The sequence below is a fragment of the Heteronotia binoei genome, chromosome 7, assembly GCF_032191835.1.
Source record: "Heteronotia binoei isolate CCM8104 ecotype False Entrance Well chromosome 7, APGP_CSIRO_Hbin_v1, whole genome shotgun sequence".
Taxonomy (NCBI): Eukaryota; Metazoa; Chordata; class Lepidosauria; order Squamata; family Gekkonidae; genus Heteronotia; species Heteronotia binoei.
The window spans coordinates 62,457,003-62,478,628 of NC_083229.1; the positions used below are offsets into that span (position 1 = coordinate 62,457,003).

The following is a 21,626-nucleotide window of genomic DNA, read 5'->3' on the forward strand; positions in this document are numbered from 1 at the left end:
TAGCCCACCCTCACCTGAATAACAGGGCTCAGAGCAAGTAAGAACATTCATAGAGCAAGTAAGAACATTCATAAAATAATCCCTAGAGTTAAAATTTTAAAAGAAAAAGAGACTGGATTTACACCCCACCCTTCACTTGGAGTCTCAGAGCGTTTTCGCACTAGCGTTTACTCCGGCGTAGCACCCCATTTACCTCCGGATCTTTTCCTGGTTTTCCCACCTGTTGCTCCGGCGCTGCGGTTTGCCCCAGCGCTTCAGGGGTTTCACGCCGGAGTATGTTTTTCAACATCCTTCCAGAGTTTTTGAAAACCTCCGGATCCACACCGGATCCACTCCTCGGAGTTTGCTGTGGGAAATCCATCCACGCCGGATCGACTGCTTTGTGGGCGTCACCCTCTCCCTTTCCGTCCTCCCACCCCATCCACCCCCTTGGCCAATCATCAGCCGTTCACGGCGCTTCCCAAAAGTGCCCGCACGGCCATTTTTTTTAAACTTCATATTTCTTGCGTAATAGCGATATTTCGAAATTAACAACAAAAAAACCCCCTCCTGCGTTATTTCGCTGTTGCGTTATCTCGCAACTACATTATACATTGTTGGGGGGGGGGGAGAAATCTAGTGCCGGCGCGGGCCAAAGCGTTCATGTGTGTATGTTTTAAAAAGGCAATGCCTCCCTCAGCTGTGCCACCAGGATTTCTGGACCTGCACAAAATCGCCATGTATAAAATGGGAAGTTGGAGTCCTGCATTCTTCTCCCTGGCTACATTCCGCTCGGTTAGAAAATAGACGCGAGCTCGCTCTTCACACGCGCCACAGAAGGGGAAGGAGAGAATGGGGCGGGGGGGGAGCTCTGGCGGCAGGAATCAGTCAGGTCTCCGTTGCAAGCGCCAGCCAGGGAGGGGAAAGAGCGCAGAGGAAATCCCAGCTTCGCCACCCGGGAGGGAGCGAGGCTGGGAAAGGAAGAAGCTGCCACACACACACCCACCCCTCGATTTCTCTCTCTTCGTTATTGCGATATTTCGCAACTTCAGAATTTGGAAGGGGGGGGAATCTAGTGCTAGGATTCTCCACTGTGAATGCTTCTGTTAATACATAAAGGGCTGTGGAGGATCCTACAGCTACAGCCAATCCATGAGCAGAAGCAGCACACGTGATGCAGTTTGTCCACGAAAAGAAGGGGAAGGAACAGCTGTGACTGCTCGATGTTACGTTATTACATCCTTACGCAACCAGACTTGCGCTTAAAAAAAAATGATTGACAGGGCATCGAACTCAAGCCGATGCCAGTGGGAAAACGATTTGAGCCGGGGCTTCATGGAAAGCGACTCCGCAAATGAGTCCATGTGCGAAAACGAGGAAAATGAGCCAGACATAATTGCGCCGTGGAATAAGGGGAGCAAACGCTAAGTGCGAAAACACCCTCAGAGTGGCTTACAATCTCCTTTTCCTTCCTCTCCCCACAACAGACATCTTGTGAGGAAGGTGGGCCTGAGAGAGCTCTCAGTGAACTGCTCTGTTTTAAACTTGCGGCTGACCCAAGTTCACACCAGCAGGTGCATGTAGAGAAGTGGGGAATCAAACCTGGTTCTCCTAAATTAGAGTCTGCACACTTAACCACTACACTAAACAATTCTACAGCATAACAACAACTAACAGATGGCATATAAAGGAGCACAGCTTGGTACTTCTCATCCCAGGAGGGAAAAATAAGTATCGTTATATTGGTAACCTAGAAGATCTAACGTTTTCATTCTATAGGCAAATTTCCAGATAATAAAATGTAACTGATAATGAATAAAATATGCGTGAATATTATGGAGATGCAACTGAATTGTCACACTTAGAAATCTTCTCAAAATATGTAATCCCATTATTCTAAGTATATTAGCTCAGTATTGGGGGGGATCTTGTCATGCAGATAAAGACAGATATAGGAGTTTGCAGTATTATTTCCAGCCCATTTTCTCTGCTGAACAGATAGGTGGAGATACAGCAAATAAAACTCTGGTTCTGGTGGTCAGAACTGTCCTTTCCCCTTCTTCCATTAGAGAGAAATTAACAGTGATCCTGCAAACCAGGAATCTGAGAAGGAAAGTTTTCACAGCAAGGCAATCCATGACAGATTTGTTAATTTCTGTCAATTGAAAGCGTCTGAGTTGGTAGCAGGAGTCAGGCAAGGTAGTCAAAGGGGACCATACTTTCATCTGTTCATAGAGCAATGTGCTCTCTTTATGTTACCTTTGTTTCCTCCTGAAGTATTGTAGATGTTCAAACAATTTGCTCTCTCTCCCTGGCAAACAGAAAAGCAAATTTCTTATGTACATTTGAATCACTCCTTCAACGGTTTATATTATGCTGCACTGCAGCTAGTCCTTCTGCAGCTTAGCAGAAGGTGAGAAAGAGCCCTTTCCAGTGACCTGCCTGACTCAAATATTACTGTCAATCCCTCCTTCAGCAGCTAACCACTCTGTGGCTAGAGGAGAGAGAGAAAGCAAGGTATCCTGTACCTGCCTGCTTTTACCAATTTATATTACCTGGAACATTTAGAAAGGATGGCTGTGATTACTAAGAGGCAGCATGGGTTTTTCAAACTGCCCCCCCCTTTAAGAAAGTTACTACCTTGTTGGATCAGGAAAATGCTGTAGACATAGTTTATCTTGATTTCAGTAAGGCTTTTCATAAGGTTCCACATACTATTCTTATTGACAAGTTGGTAAAATGTGGTTTGGATCCTGTTACTGTCATGTGGATCTGTAAATTGCTGACAGATTGCACCCAAAGAGCGCTTGTGAATGGTTCCTCATCCTCTTGGAGAGGAGTGACAAATGGAGTGCCTCAAGGATCTGTCCTGGGACCTGTTTGGTTCAACGTCTTTATAAACGATTTGGATGAAGCAATAGAGGGAATACTTATTAAATTTGCAGATGATACTAAATTGGGCGCAGTTGCAAATACAGTAGAAGATAGAAACAGGATACAGGATGGTCTTGACAGGCTGGAAAACTGGGCTGAAACCAATAAAATGAGTTTTAACAGGGATAAATGTAAAGTTCTGCATTTAGGTAGGAAAAATCCAATGCACTGTTATAGGATGGGGGAGACTTGTCTTGGCAGTACTATGTGTGAAAAGGATCTAGGGGGCTTAGTGGACCATACGCTGAACATGAGTCAACAGTGTGATGCGGTGGCTAAAAAGGCAAATGCAATTTTGGGCTGTATTAACAAAAGTATAGTGTCCAGATCACGTGAAGTGATGGTATTGCTTTACTCTGCTCTGGTAAGACCTCACCTGGATTACTGTGTTCAGTTTTGGGCACCACATTTAAGAAGGATATAGACAAGCTGGAATGGGTCCAGAAGAGGGCAACAAAGATGGTGAGGGATCTGGAGACCAAGTCCTATGAAGAAAGGTTGATGGAGCTGGGCATGTTTAGCCTGGAGAGGAGGTGGCTGAGAGGTGATATGATCACCATCTTTACATACCTGAAGGGCTGTCATATAGAAGATGGTGTGGAATTGTTTTATGTTGCCCCAGAAAGTAGGACCAGAAGCAATGGGCTGAAATTAAATCAAAAGCATTTCCGGCTCAACATTAGGAAGAACTTCCTGACAGTTAGAGCGGTTCCTCAGTGGAACAGGCTTCCTCAGGAGGTGGTGGTTCTCCTTTCTTGGAGATTTTTAAAACAGAGGCTAGATGGCCATCTGACAGTAATGCTGATCCTGTGAACTTAGGTGGATGTATTTGTGAATCTCCTGCATTGTGAAGGGGCTTGGACTAGATGACCCTGGGAGTACCTTCCAGCTCTATGATCCTATGATTTACTATTTCTTTGACAGTAATCTTAGCTCTCCCCCTCTTTGGAAAAGAATGGTGGGATATAAAATAATAAATACATTTTACTATACTCAGCCCTAGAATAACACCACAGTAGAAAAAAGGGGGTATTCATGCAGTTTGTCTTATACTCAAATAAAGTTAATTTTAGTTATTCTTTCACATCTTAAACATAAGGGTTTTTTTTAAATAATCGGTGGAGAATGTAGAAATCCTATGGGCCACTGTGAGTGTAAGTAGGTGTGATTTCTTCTGGCAGAGATGGTCTCATAAGTAGATTTTTCTGGAGGCATAGCTCATATGTAGATTTTTTTTTGAGACATTCCCCAAATAAGTTACATAAGAGGAAAGGAATGCCTATTCAGTAGCAATGAAATGAAGTACCACCATTTCTTTGTAAAATGACAGAATGCAGAAAGCTACCAGCCGAAACTACAGTAAATTCAGCAGACGATCAGCAACAGAGTTACAACTTGATATCCATGAATATGACCTTTGATTCCAATATTAAAAATAGGCTTTAGAAACAGGTTGTATATGTTTACACAGCATCTGGCATCTTTGTGGCCAAGTTACAAACCTTAGAAAGCAGCTGGTTGTTATACTAGAATGCTAACAAGAAGAGAATTTTAAGACAACCCAGAAGGTCTTCAAATTCCTCAAGTAACGGCTGATACAATTGGAGTTTCCAACTGATGATAAAGGATAAGCTGCAGCATTTGTCTAGTGGGTGTTTGAGCACCAGTGAGGAGTAAATGATTTGATTTTGTGGGCTCAGAGGATTTGTCAGCTGCCTCAGAAGTATAATTCTAGCTCTTCATATCCCTGCTGCCTCTAATTTAGCAGGACAGGCTCATAATTGAAGCAAATTAACTATTTACACTTGCCACTTCTACCAGGGGAAAGAGGACACATCAGCAGGAAAGACTGAGTGGGAAATTAAATCCTTCCCACTTGTGTCAGATCTGGCCTTATATAAACACATTAACAGTAATTTCATGAGGCGTCAAACATAGGAATAAATACTGAGGGATAAAATAATGAGGTGTTGCTATTGAGCTGAACTGTTGCAGCGAATATTACAGAGAACAAATTATGCAGCCTGAAAGAAAGCATATGTTATAGCACTTCAACAGCTCCCTTGCATGTCTTATCTGATCATTATGCCTTGGTTCCCTAGGTACATAGACCTGTCTTTTGCTACAAGGAACAAGTACATTTAAGTAAACATGCTTACCAAAATTTGCATATTTGGGGGCAAGCACATTCCTGAAATGGCTCAACAGACATCAGTAGTGTTGCAAAGAGAGGTGAACTTTGTGCGGTACTCCTTGAGTGGGCTTTCAGTCCCATTTTTAGCATAATAGCATGTTTTATTAAGGTCTTTGGCTGCATCCATGAAATCAGTTACACTAATGTAAACAAGGACATTTTGTTTGTAATTTGCTGGGTCTCCAATTAAGAATTGAAGGTTCATTTAGTGTATTTATACATCTGGTTCTGATTTAAAATGAATTAAAAAACATTTCAGGGTGGGGGGTAACTACCTACACTGCCTTTTAAGCCAGGTTGATTCAAACTTTAATATCTGTTTAAAGCAAAAAAAAAAAGAAAAAGAAAAGAAAGAAAAAGAAAAAGAGAGCAAGAACTGTCCCTCCCTTTCTCTCTCTTTCAACATATTCAGCTATTGACTGCCATGTATACAACCATCCCCTCTCTTTAGTGAAAATGTGCATTAAGAAAAACAAGTTATGGAAAATTCCCTACAGTGTACAAGAGCATGGAACGCCTGGGAACAAAAGAGGGGGAACAGGGAAAAACAGAGAGCATCAAACCAACGAAAGAAGACTGATTGTAAGGTACAGAGGATAAATAGGTTAAATAGAGGAATCTGTAGGTTAAATAGAGGAAGAACTGAAATGGACAGGGCTGGGGCTGATTTTCTTTTGTTTGTTTGTTTATTTAGGATATTTCTATGCTGTCTCTTCACAGTCCAGCTTGAGGTGGCATACAACGAAAACCACATCACAATGTTAAAAAACACGCCATTGGACATAAACTGCATGAAAACTATATGGGAAACAAAACTGCTGATAAGATAAAACTGAATTAAAAGCCTGTGTAACAAGATGTGTTTTGGCCTTGTGCCCAACAAAATACAAGAGGCGCCAGGTGAGCCTCAAGGGGGAGATCATTCCAAAGGTGAGATGCCACCTAGCTGCTACCAGCCTCATCTCTCAAGGCAGGGGCACAAAGAGCATGGCTTGAGAGACAGATCTTAAGGGCTGGATTGTATTGAAAGCAGGGGTTTTTTTGAGCAGGAATGCATAGGAACAGTTCTGGCTGGCTTGGTGTCAGGAGGTGTGGCCTAATATGAAAATGAATCCCGACTGGGCTTTTCCCACAAAAAGCCCTATGTGAAACAATGGTGACACCAGGGGGTGTGGCCTAATATGCAAATGAGTTCCTGCTCGGCTCTTTCTACCAAAAAAGCCCTGATTGAAAGAAACGGTCCTTCAGGTATCCTAGCTCCAAGCTGTTTAGGGCCTTAAAGGTAAGACCCAGTACTTTGAATTGTGCCCATTAACAGATGGGTGGTCAGTGTACATCTTTCAGCACAGGGGTGATACATTCCCTATAACCAAACTGACAGTAGCCTGTCTGCCACATTTTAGACCAACTGAAGTTTCTGAACTATTTTCCAAGACATATGGAGCATATTACAGTAATCTAATGCAAATGTGATCAGAGTATGAATCACTGTGATCAAAACAGCCATAGCTGCTAAACTAGGTGGACCTGATAGAAGGATCTATGTACCATTGAGCAGATCTGTGTCTTCAACCGTAGGCAAGTATCTGGTAGCAACAAACCCCAAACTATGAACTTCATAATTCTCTTGTTCAAGAATGGAAGAAATGGAACTGGTCACAACAAAGCAGGTCTGGAGTTCTCCTAGAATAATGACTGATCTCCAGACAACACAAATCAGTTCCCCTGAAGAAAATGGCTGCTTTGGAAGATATTATGGTATTATACCCTGATGAAGTTCCTTTCCTTCCTAAATTCCACCCCTCTCCAAGGCTTCACCTTCATATCTCCAGGAATTTCCCAGCCTAAAGCTGGTAATTCTATCACAATAATAGACAATAATAAAACAAAACTGGCAGAATAAATTTAGGAGTGGGGGAGTTCTTCCTATATGATTCAAACTGAGAACTCTAGGAACAGACACTGGATTGTTTCACAGTGCAGGCGCAGATAGGCCTACAACCAAAATAGGTGCTGTAATGTCCAAGTATAAATGTTTTTCCTCCTAGTCTTCAAATTTTTCATGTCTTAGTCTGTCTTTTACTTTCTGTTGGTGTTCCAAAGACACTGTTTCTGGAGGGAAATCTCCTGTAGGATTCATGATATTCTGTGTTTCTAGAATTCTGATGCTGTCTTTTTCAGATTTTGTATTTGCAGCAAGGAGAGCAGTTAGAGTGCCCAAATTATATTGCTACTCAGCCTTTGTTTGATTACGCTGTACTGTTTGAGAAGCCTGAAGCAAGCACTATCTTATGATACTGAAATATAATATATTCACATTTTACAGAAGAATTTCTGTATTGAAATGGACAAATAATCAATTCAACTTGAAGTCAGACTCTGACTTCAAGCAACAGATGCTGCTATATATATTAGAATAGAGATTATGGAAGTAGACGTCCCTTTAATGTTACCTGGTAAAACTGATCCACTACCCCAGTGTTTGGGCCACTGCTTAGCAGCCACAAACTAATAATACTGCTTAACAGAAAAACAAGCATTTCAGGCAGACCTCAAATGGCAGACCTTGGTTTGTTGTAGCAAATGCTCAAGTGGCCACTGGCTTGAAGGTTTTAAGATTTATACAGCAATAGACAGAACCCTTTCAGATTATATTACTTTGTATTCTTAAATGGAACACACTTTTGCTTCTCTGTAATTTACCATGAGAAACTGCCAAACTCCAGTGATTAACACAGCTTTCCTTTAATAATTTGCATGCTCCCATATGCTAAGTCAAATAAACACAGCTGGAAAATGAGAAACCCCTGGATGTTTCTGTCAATTAGTGTAACATGGTTGGCAAATACCAGAAAGAAAAGCAGTGCATGCAATGTTTTCTGTGTAAATTTTAAGAACTGGAGAGAAATCAGTTCATCTCTGCAGACTGCCTGTAAGGGGACAAGGGTGGATTTCTTGGACTTCCTCCAGCTTTCCCTTTCCTGGGCTGCAGGAACTTCCTTATCTTTCCCCAGCAGAACATGCAGCAGGGTGAAAATCAGGGAATGACAGCCTGAAAATAGGGGGTAGCAGTAAAAGCTTTCAACAAATGGTGTACAACAAGCAGAGCAGAAGGTGAGGGTACAAGAAAGCTAGCTAATGCAAGAAAGCAACTTTCATGTTCACGATATAGTAAAGGAAGGCTTCATATGTCCATAGTTACTAAAAGTTGAAGCTGAGATATGGCATTGTGTACCTGACTCCCATTCACCTTTTGTAAAGACAGAGAGTATCCATCCTGCCTTCACATTTTACGGCCAGCCAGTGTCTCTATGGTGCCCTAATTTCCCAACCCTCACCCTTTGTTCAAAAATTGTTCTGGAAACCTGAATTTGAAAACAAGAATCCTACCACAAAAATGAACATTATGGGATGGATCCTGTGGCACTGTTCTGCAAATAATGGCCCTTTACCCTGGCGCAAAAAGCCTTCCTTTGGAAGGGCCTCTAGCTTAATGGAAAGGCATTTTGTACTGGAGGAAAACAAGCATCGGAAGAGATTTGCAGGATCCAGTCATATGCCTCTTTCTAGGCACCCATTGCACATCCCCTCTGACAAATATGAATAGCTCTGCTTTATCTCTTGCACAAACCTATGAATGGCATCCCACTCTTAATAAAATAAGGCTTGTATTTGTCAAGAAAGCCTGGCTAACATACAAGGGTGAGTAGGGAAACAATTAAAATCAGATTGCCTTTAATTTTAAATGAGAGGAGCAATAACTGAATTGTAAAGAGAAGAAGTGGCTGTAAGAAAGCTGGGAAAGCGGCCTCTATCTGGGACTCTTTTTCCCCCTTCCAGTTCTTCAATCCCAGAACCAAAGAACTATGCTGTTCTACTAGGAATCTTACCACATTTCTGGCATGCTTGCTGAGTGACTAAATAGCTTTGTTTTTATGGTGGCCATAGGGTTGCCAAGTCTAATTCAGAAAATATCTAGGGACTTTGGGGGTGGAGCCAGGAGACTTTGGGAGTGGATCCAGGAGACTTTAGGGTGGAGCCAGACCTTCCCATTTCCAAAATAAATGCATTTTATTTTGAAATCTCTGGGACTTCTGAGTAAACATACACAGGATCAAGCTGAATGGTTTTAAACTGGAGACTGCAAGAAGGGGAAGTTTCAGCTGCCTAATTGTGATAGAAATGATAGCAATATAATTTGTCATCTGTGACTTCTTTACAGCCTGAACGAAAACTGATTGCAAGCAAAAACATCAGTGTAGGCAGTTATACTAGTACAAATATTTAGGTTCAAAAGGTTGGTATGAGATACAGAGCACATACAGTAGTGCAGTTCACCTGAATGGTCATCATTTCCTCATCCCCCAACAGTTGCAATTCTAGTAAATGAAGTGTAAACACACAAAAAGCAGCCAAAATGCAGTTTGCAAGCTCACATTTTTGTGATCTCCCTGGGGCTTTACTCACAGGAACTGCTGTTCTTCAAGCTAACACAGGCAAATAAAAAGAGAGAGAGGTGGAGTTTTCCTCCATCCCATAAACAGGCTCCTATATAAAGACTCTGAAAACAATGCAAAACAAGTTCAGAGACAGACATACACTATTACTGCCTCCCCTACAAAGACTTCTGAAAAGTACACACACTCTCTCACTCACTGGGTCTGGTTCCTCCACAACGACATCTGAAAATTACAGGGGCTATGCTTCGCTCTCTCTCTCTCTCACACACACACACATATACACTCACACACACTCTTACTTGCTTTGAAACGAAAGTAAAACAAACAGAGTGACAGCGTTCCCAGAGGCTGCTGCTGACCCTTCCCCATGAAGTACTTCCTGCTTCCTGCTCAACTTTAAAGGCATGAGCACACACACACACATTTTAAAACTGGACTTGTTTCAAAACCTGTGGGAAATCTAGAGGTACTGGTGGTTGTGGGGGGTGGGGCTTCCTCCAGCCACCTGGCTGGAGGCGGGGGAAGTAGGCTTCCTAACCCTCCCGCTCTGGCGGGAGTCCCCTGGGTTTGCAGCCTCATCTCCCGGTCTTCAAGAAGTGGGAAGCGGGGGGGTGGGGGGTGGAGGGGGGGGAGAACATACCTGTAGGCTTCATTATAGAGCTCCTGAGCCGTTTGTAAAATGTCTGCTCCTTTAAGGCTGGGCAGGGAGCAGGAAGGGCTTGGGAGAACAGCTCCGCCCTTTCTTTTGCTTTCGCTTTCACAGCAAGAGTTCTCCGGAAGAAGATCTGGTAAGTGTGTGTGTGTGTGTGTGTGTGGGAGAGAGGGAGGGGGCAGGGGATTCCCTGGTTTGGAGGCCCTCCCCCCTTTTAGAAAGCGGGGGGGGGGAGGGAAATGTCTACTGGGCATTCTATTATTCCCTATGGAGAACGATTCCCATAGGGAATAATAGGGAATTCATCCATTGGTATTGGGGGCTCTGGGGGGGCTATTTTTTGAGGTAGAGGCACCAAATTTTTAGTATAACATCTAGTGCCTCTCCCCAAAATACCCCCCAAGTTTCAAAACGATTGGACCAGAGGGTCCAATTCTATGAGCCCCAAAAGATGGTGCCCCTATACTTCATTATTTCCTATGGAAGAAAGGAATTTTAAAAGGTGTGCTGTCCCTTTAAATGTGATGGCCAGAACTCCCTTGGAGTTCAATTATGCTTGTCACATCCTTGTTCTTGGCTCCACCCCCAATGTCTCCTGGCTCCACCCCCAAAGTCTCCTGGCTCCGCCCCCAAAGTCCCCAAATTTTTCTTTAATTGGACTTGGCAACCCTAGGGGGAAGCCTGTGAAACCGGAGGATCCCTCGCTGTGACCTGGGGATTGGGAAGCCTAGGTGGCCAGCTCTGAGTTGGGAAAACCTGGAGATTTTCAGGGTGGAGCCTGGTGAGGGTGGGGTTTGGGTAGGGGAAGTATCTCAGCAGGGTATAATGCCATAGACACTGTCCTCCAAAGCAGCAATTTTCTCCAGGGGAACTGATCTTGGTCACCTGGAGATCAACCATAATAGAGGCAGATCTTTGGGTGCCACTGGAATTGGCAAATATATTTATTTTATAAGGAATCTTTATTGTTAGAGTCAATTGTTATAATTCAAAGGTTGCTATCATATTTTGTAAGTGGCTTACAGACTGACTGAATAGTTCTATCACACTTGCAATCTGCCGTGAGTCTCAGTGAGAAAGGAGGCAACAAAAAATAAAATAAAATAAACCAAATCCATGATATCACTGGATGTGGAATACAGCATTTTCCCAGCTGTCTGATCTATCTGTATGTCTGTTTAATCATCTATCTTCAAAAAAGAAACATCTTCCATGTACATAAGAACAGTACACTTTTCACAGAACAGCCATGTTATAAGGAGAGCTGTATCTCTGTATAGCCTGCCACTCAGATTAAACCTTTTTTGCACGCATCCATTCTACAGTTGTTGCAAAGAATCCTCATTATTGTTTTCAACATAGAATGAAGAATGCAAAGGAAAAATCAAATTTTGCATAATTGGAGCAGTTATTTTATTACTTTGACAATGCAAGGTACATATTCCACTGCCATAACAATATGCTGTATGGAGCATTGTTGTACATGTGTTATGGGCATTTACTGGTTAGTGCCCAGGCCATTAGTGGTGAAACCTTTCAGTATATGCTAATGTCATTTGTTTACACGCTTTTTAATTAAAATCCTTTACACTGTATGATAGCCCACTACAGTATTTAAGTGTAGTACTAGTCTGATTCCTCCCTAGCAGTTGCTCTGCCCCTGGGCTTCTGCTTTCCCTGGCTCAACTGATCAATTCTCCATCAGTTGCTGCGCAGACACATTTTGATCTGTGGGTCCCTCCAGTTTCCTTTGTCGTTTCTTGGTCTCCAAAAAGCAAGAGCAAGGAACCATGAGGGAAATTGGAGGGAGCTGCGGATCAAAATGCATCTGCACAGCAACCAGTGGGGAATTGATTGCTTGAGCTGGGGAAAGCAGAAAGCCTGGGGGGCAGAACAACTACTAGTGAGGAATCAGTCCTCGTCTTAGAGCTTTTGAATGATCTCGCCACTACAGTGCAAAAATCCTGTCACATATATATATATATATATATATATATATATATATATATATATATATATATATATATATATATATATATATATATATATGGATATAAGCACCTGCCTTCTTTGGCATGGTGTTTTAGTAATTTTCATAACACAGACCTAGAAAAGGTAAATGCAGAAATAGGTAATTGATCAAAACTGAATGCCTGGTGTAACAGACTCTTATCTGGGAGAACTGGGGTTGACTCCCCCCCCTCCACATGGCTTTGGGCTAGCCATAGCTATTGCAGGAGTTGTCCTTGAAAGGGTAGCTGCTGGTGAGCCCTCTCAGCCCCACCCACCTCACAGAGTGTCTGTTGTGGGGGGAGAAGATATAGGAGATTGTAAGCCACTCTGATCTCTGATTCAGAGAGAAGGGCGGGGTATAAACCTGCAGTCTTCTTCTTAATATTGCAAATATGAAAATTTATGTTGTTCACACCACTCTTCTAATGTAATACCTGCCAATTAGTTTCAGGCTTGTGGAATCATTACAGCTGTTTGAAGTTCCAGGTAAGAAAACAAATATTCTGATCCAGGTTGCAATTTGGGGCATTTGGTGGCTTGTTTCTAGTAATAAAAATAGCTGCTGAAAAATAATAGTTAAATCATACATTTTGAGTATATAATTCAGTTAACCAATTTCATGAATATGTAAGTGTAATTTGGTACCTGTTTTTGCTCTTCCCCCAAGCCATCCCACATGGAAGCTACAATTTTAGAGACTTCCCCAAAGGTAGCATTTGGATTTTGGCCTTTGATGGCTGCTTGAGTATCTCGGAAAAATAATGCATAGGCAGAAACAGGCTTCTGTGGCTCATTGGGATCCTTCTTCTTCTTCTTCTTGGGAGTTTTGGGTTTCTTTCCCATATCAGAGGCAGGTCTTTTTTCTCCACCATTGACCTGCAAAGTAAATATAGGCTACATTACAAACACGCAATTACTGTAGAGAAAACTAATCTCTAGTTCTTTGTCAACATACATTTGGAGTTTGTTTTGCAGATTATTTCAATTATATCTTTTTATAATCCAAATTTCTGTTATCTTACATGCTTTCATCTCTAAAATGCATTTTAAATATAGTAGGTTATATAACTTTACTTTCTGAATGTTATTATGTATTTTTCTTTCACTAGTTACAGCTTAGCTTTTCATCTTTTTTCAAATATTACTGCTAATGGCTTGACATCCCTCTGAAGAATATGATTATGCACTGGCTAGTAGTTCAATTACAGAGGAAATCCAAATACAGAGGGGGGGGGGATATGTTTTATGGTAGGATTTTAAAAAAACCTTCTATTGGATTAAGACGAGCTTAAAGTTCAATTCATCTCTATCTTAAATCAAGACAGTTGTTGAAAATTTATGTAACATCAAAACTAAAATATGGAGAAAATACCCATTGCAAGACTTCAATTCAAAATCACTGCTGATGATGATACTGGATTTAGTAAAAGGATGCTTCCCGCAGGATAAGAATTTGTACAATGTAAATGTGTTTCCTTCACACCACACCACCTCTTGCTGCCACTGCTTTTATTTGCAAACTTCCCTGGCATAGCCGGGAAGCTGCACTGGTGGCTTGGCTTCCCATGAAGTCTCAGCCAGCTACTCCATGTTTTAATCTTATCCTCCTAATTATGGCACACATTGACTGTTGGCATTTTCCTTTACTGCTCACTAAAGAACAGCAACACAGCTTCACACATATACCTGTACTGTTTATCCTCAATCGTATATTGAGCTATTACATGCATATGCAATATATGATCTACAGGCTGCATGTGACCTTGTGCTAGAATTTGTGCAAAAAATGAGCATGCAGGGAAACTGATATTAAAAATTGTGCCAGGTCCCAGTTTGGGTTCCCCTGCTTTTGGGGCTTTTGATCTGGCTAGCTGAATGATGGGAGAAACCTCACCTGCAAACAGGGAGGTCACTGTGCAATTTCCCTGACAGGATAATATCACTTCCAGGTGCTGCCATCACATTGGGGATGTTGTATAGCAATACTCTGGTTTTGGGGCAAACGCTATGATTTTGAAGGTAAAAACCCATAGAGTTTTGCCTCAAAACTTCACATGTGACACTCTGTCCACCCCTAGATTGTCCCCCAGTTGCCCCAACTGTGACAGCAGTATGCCATGTTCTGTGGCCCACAATAGAATCATAGAGTTGGAAAAGATCTCCAGGGTCATGTAGTCCAACCCTCTGCACAATGCAGGAAATTCACAAATAACTCTCCCCCCCCCCATTCACAAGATCTACATTGCTGTCAGATGGCCTGTTTAAAAACTTCCAAAGGAGGCGAGTCCACCACCTCCTAAGAAAGCCTGTTCCACTAAGGGACTGCTCTGTCAGGAAATTCTTTCTAATGTTGAGCCAGAAACTTTTAAAATTTCATTTCAATAGGGCTGCCATATCCAAATTTTCTGGGTGGGAAAATGCTGACTTTCCATTGTGATTCAGAGTTTTGATCCCCCCCTCCCACCTGTAAATATCTTGTTGTGTTCCTGCTCTGTGATGCAGTAAGAAGTTTCCTCTTCCCAGAAGGAAATGTCAGTATGCTGAAATCTGCATTATGGTTCCTTGTCAAGAGAGAGGAAATTTTCATTGTGTTTCAAACAGTGAGACTGTCAAGCGCGCTTATTTCTGTAACATAATTGTTTCTTAGACAAAGAGCAGGTCACCAACTCTCTACTGCTCCCCCCTTATTTACAACCATTGGGCAAGTAATAAATCCATCTGGCCCAAGGATGTTTATGCTACAGTCTGGCTGGTACCACTTTCAAGTCGCTTCTCCCACAGGTTCACACAGACATCTCTTATCTTCTGCTAGAGAAGTGTGAGAATGGGAGATGTTTTTTTTAATAACCTAAATTCTTTAGTAATAAAAGAGATAGTGTTTAGTAACCTTTGAACCCGTGACTCAAGTATGCATCTGTATGGTAATCTTTGAAGATATCCTATATAGCAGCTGTGTAACCCTGTATACGTCATTACTCCCAAGGCTTGTGTCCTTGGTATAGCTTCTGAGTTTCTAACAATAAAACAGCTTTGATTTAAAACAAAAGACTGCTTATTGAGAAATATCGACGCTTGACAGAGACTAAGAAGGGAGAAACACAGTTGGTGAAGGAATTCAAAAACTGACCTTTCAGGGGGAAAGACTCATTGCCCCTTTAAACCACTGGAGGCTGAAGGGGGTGAACTGGAAAGTAAGGGTGGAATTGTGTTTTTTGTGGAGGTCACACTATAGGAAACAGACCAGGTATGCTATGCTATGAGTCTGCTAAAAGAGCTCTTTCAGTTTCGAGTGAGAAGCTAAATGCTATTAGCTTGGTATCCTGATTCCCAGAGCAGCCAGCCATATGATACCCTTAGAAAGCAATGCTACATGCTCTGATTACAGGCAAGGAAAGCACAATAAGAGGCTAGAGGCAGAGGCTTCTTTCTACATATGACCTTTGTCTCCAGCCTACTGTGGGTGGGGCAAGAAGACATCAGAGTGAGAGGCCAAGTATGTCTCTCTTCACCAGAATTAAGGTCCATTCTTGTAGTTGTAGATCCCTAGTTATATACATAGTTGTAGACCCTGGTTATGTCCTACTCTTCGTGGTCTTATGTGGATGATATGGTATTGCCTTTCTTCTTAGCTATATGATACAATTAATTGACCTTTAATACAATAAGGATTGTATTTTTGATAACAAAGTTGATAATTATTCTTCAACTAATATGTATTTCTTCAGCAATATGTATTTATCTTTTTTGGGGAATGATAAGAAATGCTATAGCTAATTTTAAATGTAATTTCATCCCTAGACATCTCTGTGTATATATATTTGGCTGTATTTTTCAAATTCAGAGAAGTCCAGGAAGTCACCCAAATTAATCTTTGTCTCTTAGAGTGCTAGTTAACTGATGAACAATTAGTTCTTCAATAGCCTTACTCCTGAAGAAATCCGTAAAACTACAGCCTTACAGCATGCTCAGAAACAACTGACGTGACTCCTGCATTTTTGGCAAGGCTGGTTAATCAAGCCTTCTTCTTTTTCTGAACCAGCTCCTCCAAGCAAGAGCCAGGAAAGGAACTGGAAATCTGAGAAAGCTAAAGTGTCACCTATATGGGGGGGGGGGGGAGCACTAATTTGTGTTCTGATAAAGCTTGAAAAAAGTCCCCCCCCTTATTTATGAATATTTGCTCTGCTTGCAATAAAGAAAACATATTTTAAGATTTCCCCCCTAAAAAGCTGGTGGACAAGCTATGTCTGTGGTAAATCTCCACCTGTGTCCATGGTTGGGATGTAATGATACTGCTGCTGTACTGGGTGGTGTGAGGGAAGGTCTTTTAAAAAAATTGGATAAACCTTCACATATTTGAAGTAGAATTATGATCCAGTGTTTAGCCTTGTGAATAGCTTCAACATGTCCAAAGGTTACACAGGGAACCTGTTATCTGTAAACTGAACAATCTTTGAAACATTCTAAATGATCCATTGCCTCTGAGTTGTTCATCCATAGAACTAAAGTCAGACTATTCCCTATGGGAATTCTATTAATATATTTTAAAATATGGATACATTCCACAACTAATAACCTTGAAAATAATGGGGGTGATGTCTCCAACTTACGCTTACAACCATCCAGCAGTTATACAGACTTTGCTACAAACCACCAAAACAGAGACAGATGGGAAATAATTAAAAAAATCCTCATACTTATTCTGCTAAGCATAGACTTGTGCTTCAAAATCCCTAGAGGTGCAGTTAGCTCATGGTAATCCACCTCCTGTCAGGACTTATTGCTTAATTATAGTGATGTATTTAACTTATTTATCACAAGAAAGCAATGGTCTCTCACTTTAAAAATGTGTGTATTAAACATGTTGCACGAATAATAGATCACAAGGATATATAGTAAAGGATTTAAGACTATCAAATAAGGCACACTGTTGATATCTAAATGTCCCTTGAGAAGTTAAGGAACGCCTATAAGCATATTTAAAATAAACTGCAATCATTCCAAAGCCTTTAATGGTGGTAGGAGAGCTGTTTTGTTAACACTATCTCGCAGTAATCACCATAGTTTAAAATAGATTTTAATCAAGCGCCATCTGCATAATAGACTGAACAAACAACATAAAATTCTAGTATAACTTACCATATAAAGTAAAATTGGTTAAGCCTCTCTCTGCCACATAAACAAAATAGGCTGAAGCATTTCTTCAACAATCATGTTTTAGTTAGTTACTACTGTTTACAGTGCTCTCATGGCTCCCTTCTCTCTAATTCACAAGAAATCCTTTTGTAAGTGAAATCCAAATGACCACGAAACATAGAATCACAGAGTTCGAAGGGACCTCCAGGATCATCTAGTCCAACCCCTTGCACAATGCACAAAACTCACAAATACCTCCCCTTGAATTCACAGGATCTTCATTGCTGACAGATTGCCATCTAGCCTCTGTTCAAAAACCTCCAAGGAAGCAGAGCCTACCATCTCCTGAGGAAGCCTGTTCTACTGAGGAACGGCTCTAACAGTCAGGAAGTTCTTCCTGAAGTTGAGCCGGAAACTCTTTTGATTTAATTTCAACTCACTGGTTCTGCTCCCACCTTCTGGGGTTACAGAAAACATTTCCAAACCATCCTCTATATCAGTGGCCCCCAACCTTTTCAGCTCCAGGGACCGGTTTTGTGGAAGGCAATTTTTCCATGAACCGGTGGGGGTGGGGATGCTGGGGTTTTTGCTTCCCCAGGCTGCCCCATGCCCATAGCCTGTCCCTGCCCCCCATAGGGGTCTTTAAATAAGGAGTAGGTGAAGATCTCTGCCTCACTCTGTGGCCCGGTTGCTAACAGGCCACGGACCGGTACTGGTCCACGGCCCGGGGGTTGGGGACCCCTGCTGTATATGGAAGCTCTTCAAGTACTTGAAGATGGTGATTGTATCACCTCTCAGCCGCCTCCAGTCCAGGCTAAACATGCCCAACTCCTTCAACCTTTCTTCATAGGACCTGGTCTCCAGACCCCTCACCATCTTCATCGCCCTCTTCTGGACCCGTTCCAGCTTGTCTATATCCTTCTTAAAATATGGTGTCCAAAACTTAACACAATACTCCAGGTGAAGTCTTACCAGAGCAGAGTAAAGTGATATCATCATTTCATGTGATCTGGAAACTATATTTTTGTTAATACAGTCCAAAATTGCATTTGCCTTTTTAGCCACCGCATCACACTGTTAACTCAAGTCCCCACAGCTAAAAAGTTAGCCCAATTGTTTTTTCAACACGTGGTTAAATTACACTAATTCCCGGACAAGGTAATTAGTGACCGGGTCCCGCATTTCGTTGCCAACTTCTGACAGGATCGAACAAGGATTAAGTTCAGCTTATCGCCCTCAAAAAGACAGACAGATGGAGAGGTTGAAAGCGTTACTGGAGCAATATTTAAGATGTTTTGTGAACTACCAGCAGTCAAACTGGGTAGAATATGGATACAATACTTTGCAGAATATGGATACAATAACAGTGTGCATAGTTCTACAAAGACCTCCCTGTTCTTAGTAGTGAATGGGTACGAAGGAAAACCATTCCCACTATTGCCGGGGGGAGTAACATCAGAAGTACCTTCTTCTTTTAAACAATGGTGGGGAAAATTAGGGAAAGTTTGGAGGTTTTTCCAGGAAAACCTGGATTTAGCCAAAGAGACATACAAGAAACACTGTGACAAAAGCCATACCCCGACTTGGGATTTTAAAGTGGGAGAAACAGTCTTTTTGTCTACCAAGAACTTACCATTACCTCAGCCTTCACAGAAATTGGCATACAAATTCCTGGGACCTTTTCGTATCAAAAGAGTGATTAACTAAGTGACAGTGGAAGTTGAGTTACCCAAACTGTTTAGTAAAATACATCCTATATTTCATTGCAGGCTACTCCGACGAGATCCTGGAGCTAAGTCTTGGCACCCTCGACCTCAAGCTCCACAACCTATCCTGATTGGGGGTCAGAGTCACCATGAAGTTAAAGAAATATCGGATGCTAAGTTGAAATGAGGGGTTTTGTATTTTCTGATCTGATGAAAGCATTTTTCCCCAGACCACGACGAATGGGTCGAGGGCTCGCAAGTCAAGTGCCAGACTTATTTATTTATTTATTCCGTAACTTATATCCCGCCCTTCCCACAAGTGGCTCAGGGCGGCTAATGAAGAAGTTTTATAACGCTCACCCTACCAAACCCCAAAGAAAATCGTACGGGGGGCAGTATGTCAAGCATGCTAATTGCTCAATTCTTCCATGCTTTCCTTCTCTTCCCCCCTTTCTCTCCCTTCCCCCCTGTGGATGCATAATAAATCCCTCTGAATCCAGGATGTGTAGCGTAACCTTGTATTAAACGGTGTAAAGTGCCTCTCCCCCAGCCATGTCTTATCAGCAACAGGGAATGTGTGAAAATGGAGATGTGAACATTCCTTAGTCATAAAAGAGATAGTAGTGAGTAGCCTTTGAACCTTCTACCCCATTTTCATCTTTATGTTATTCTTTTGAAGTTATCTGTAACCCTGCCTTTTGAAGTAGTCTATAAGATACTATTCAATACTGGGTCAATCATTACTTCCAAGGAATCCGTCCTTGGAGCAAGTCATGGAGTTTTCAATAAAGCAAGTCTTTGATTAAAAAACAAAAACTTGATTATTGCAAAATATCGATGCTTGACACTCTTAGGTCATAAATACGTCTGTGTCCAGGACACTGGGTAAAAATAGGTTTCAGATATTTGTCATTTTCAGATATTTGTGGCAAAGACTCCCTGCCCCTGTTAGCCTATCAGCTTCTCCATTCAATTTCCCTGGAATGTGAATAGCCTGAATAAATACATTGGTGTCCAAAACAATGCTCCAAATCAAGGTGCCCTTGAGATAGTGGTCCCTGGCCTATGTACCATTCTGTTTGTTTGTACAGAACATTGTTACTGTATTGTCCATCTGCAGCAAAAGGGAACAATTTTGGAGAATATCCTTAACTGTGGAATGCTGAGAGTAACTGTGGAATGCTGAGAGCACATTCAGCCAGTGCTGAGGGAGCTGCACTGGTTGCCTGTTGTGTTCCGAGTTCGCTTCAAGGTGTTGGTATTAATCTTCAAAGCCCTTTATGGTCAGGGACCTGCCTATCTACGGGACCGCCTTTCCCCATATATCCCCCAGAGAGCACTGCGATCAGGGACAAAAAATCTGTTGTCTGCCCTTGGCCCAAAAGAAGCCAGGCTGTGTATGACGAGATCCAGGGCTTTTTCGGTGGCAGCACCAGAACTTGGAACACCCTTCCAGAAGCCATAAGGGCCCTGCGGGATTTGTCTGTGTTCCGCAGGGCCTGTAAGACCGAATTGTTTAAACAGGCTTTTGCAGTTTGATTGAAAAAGGGCTGCCACTGGACATCTTACAGAATGCTGGCGATCATAGTCGAGAATTCAATACCGCCTATACTGTACTGAAATAGTGCTATAGAATGGTTTTAAAGCTGATATACGTAAATTATGGTTTTATATGTTTTATTGGATTGATTGTATTTTATGATGTTGTAAGCCGCCCTGAGTCTGCTTGCGGAGAGGGTGGGATATAAATTGAAAGTAATAAATACATAAATAAATAAATAATAAATTATCTGAGATCCTGCCGTTATACTTTATCTGTCTCCTCTCAAGCATGGAGGTGACCTTACAGCACTTTCTTCTTTGAAGCTGGGTGATTTGCTGTGTAGAGTTATCTCCTCTGTCTCTAGAGCAGAGAAATTTATTCCAATCTACCATTCTAAATTACATTACATTCTGGCTTCCGGGTTACGTCATCTTGTCTTGAGGGATGTCCGCAGATCGTCCTCCTGCGGCACCTTTGAATCAGGTGGTTGGAGGGAAGACCCTGGAGGGGGGGGGGTTGCATGGGACTTTTGCAGGGAGCTAGGGGTACAGCGGCAGCTGCTCCTGTGCTTCTTGCATGTCCCAAGGCTCTGCCGCCATGATAGCTGGCGCAGCAGCAGAAAAAGATGAACGCCTGACTGCTTTCTTTCGCTCTTTTCAGTAAATCTTTGATGTATCGCCTTTTAACTTCTAGCGTGACAATTCTACTTGGCAAGTAAGTAAGCTTTCAATACCACTGGATGGGTCGTTTTGCATAACAACAAGTGGCTAGCTCAAAGGAAGGGAGAGGCTGATTATACGCCTACTTCTCTTGCAAATGAGGCCTCAAAAAGTCTATGAGCAATCTTAAGTATCGGTAATTACTTGAATTGGACTGAATATAAATACTTAAATCAACCCGAATTATAATTGGATATATGTTAAAGAGACTATTATTTGGCTGCAATATGATCTGAACATAAATGAGACATATTCTAGAGAGATCTGTTCCTGTTGTCTAATTGCAATTGAAA

General features: G+C 41.9%; 1 protein-coding gene across 1 annotated transcript in view; it reads right to left on the reverse strand.

Annotated features, from left to right (window-relative positions):
* Window positions 1–21,626, reverse strand: part of TOX (thymocyte selection associated high mobility group box) — a 417,402-nt gene that overhangs the window by 48,669 nt on the left and 347,107 nt on the right. Inside the window, exon 5 of the mRNA XM_060243743.1 lies at window positions 12,878–13,108. Within this exon, the coding sequence (XP_060099726.1) occupies window positions 12,878–13,108 (231 nt within the window). The remainder of the gene's footprint in view (window positions 1–12,877; window positions 13,109–21,626) is intronic.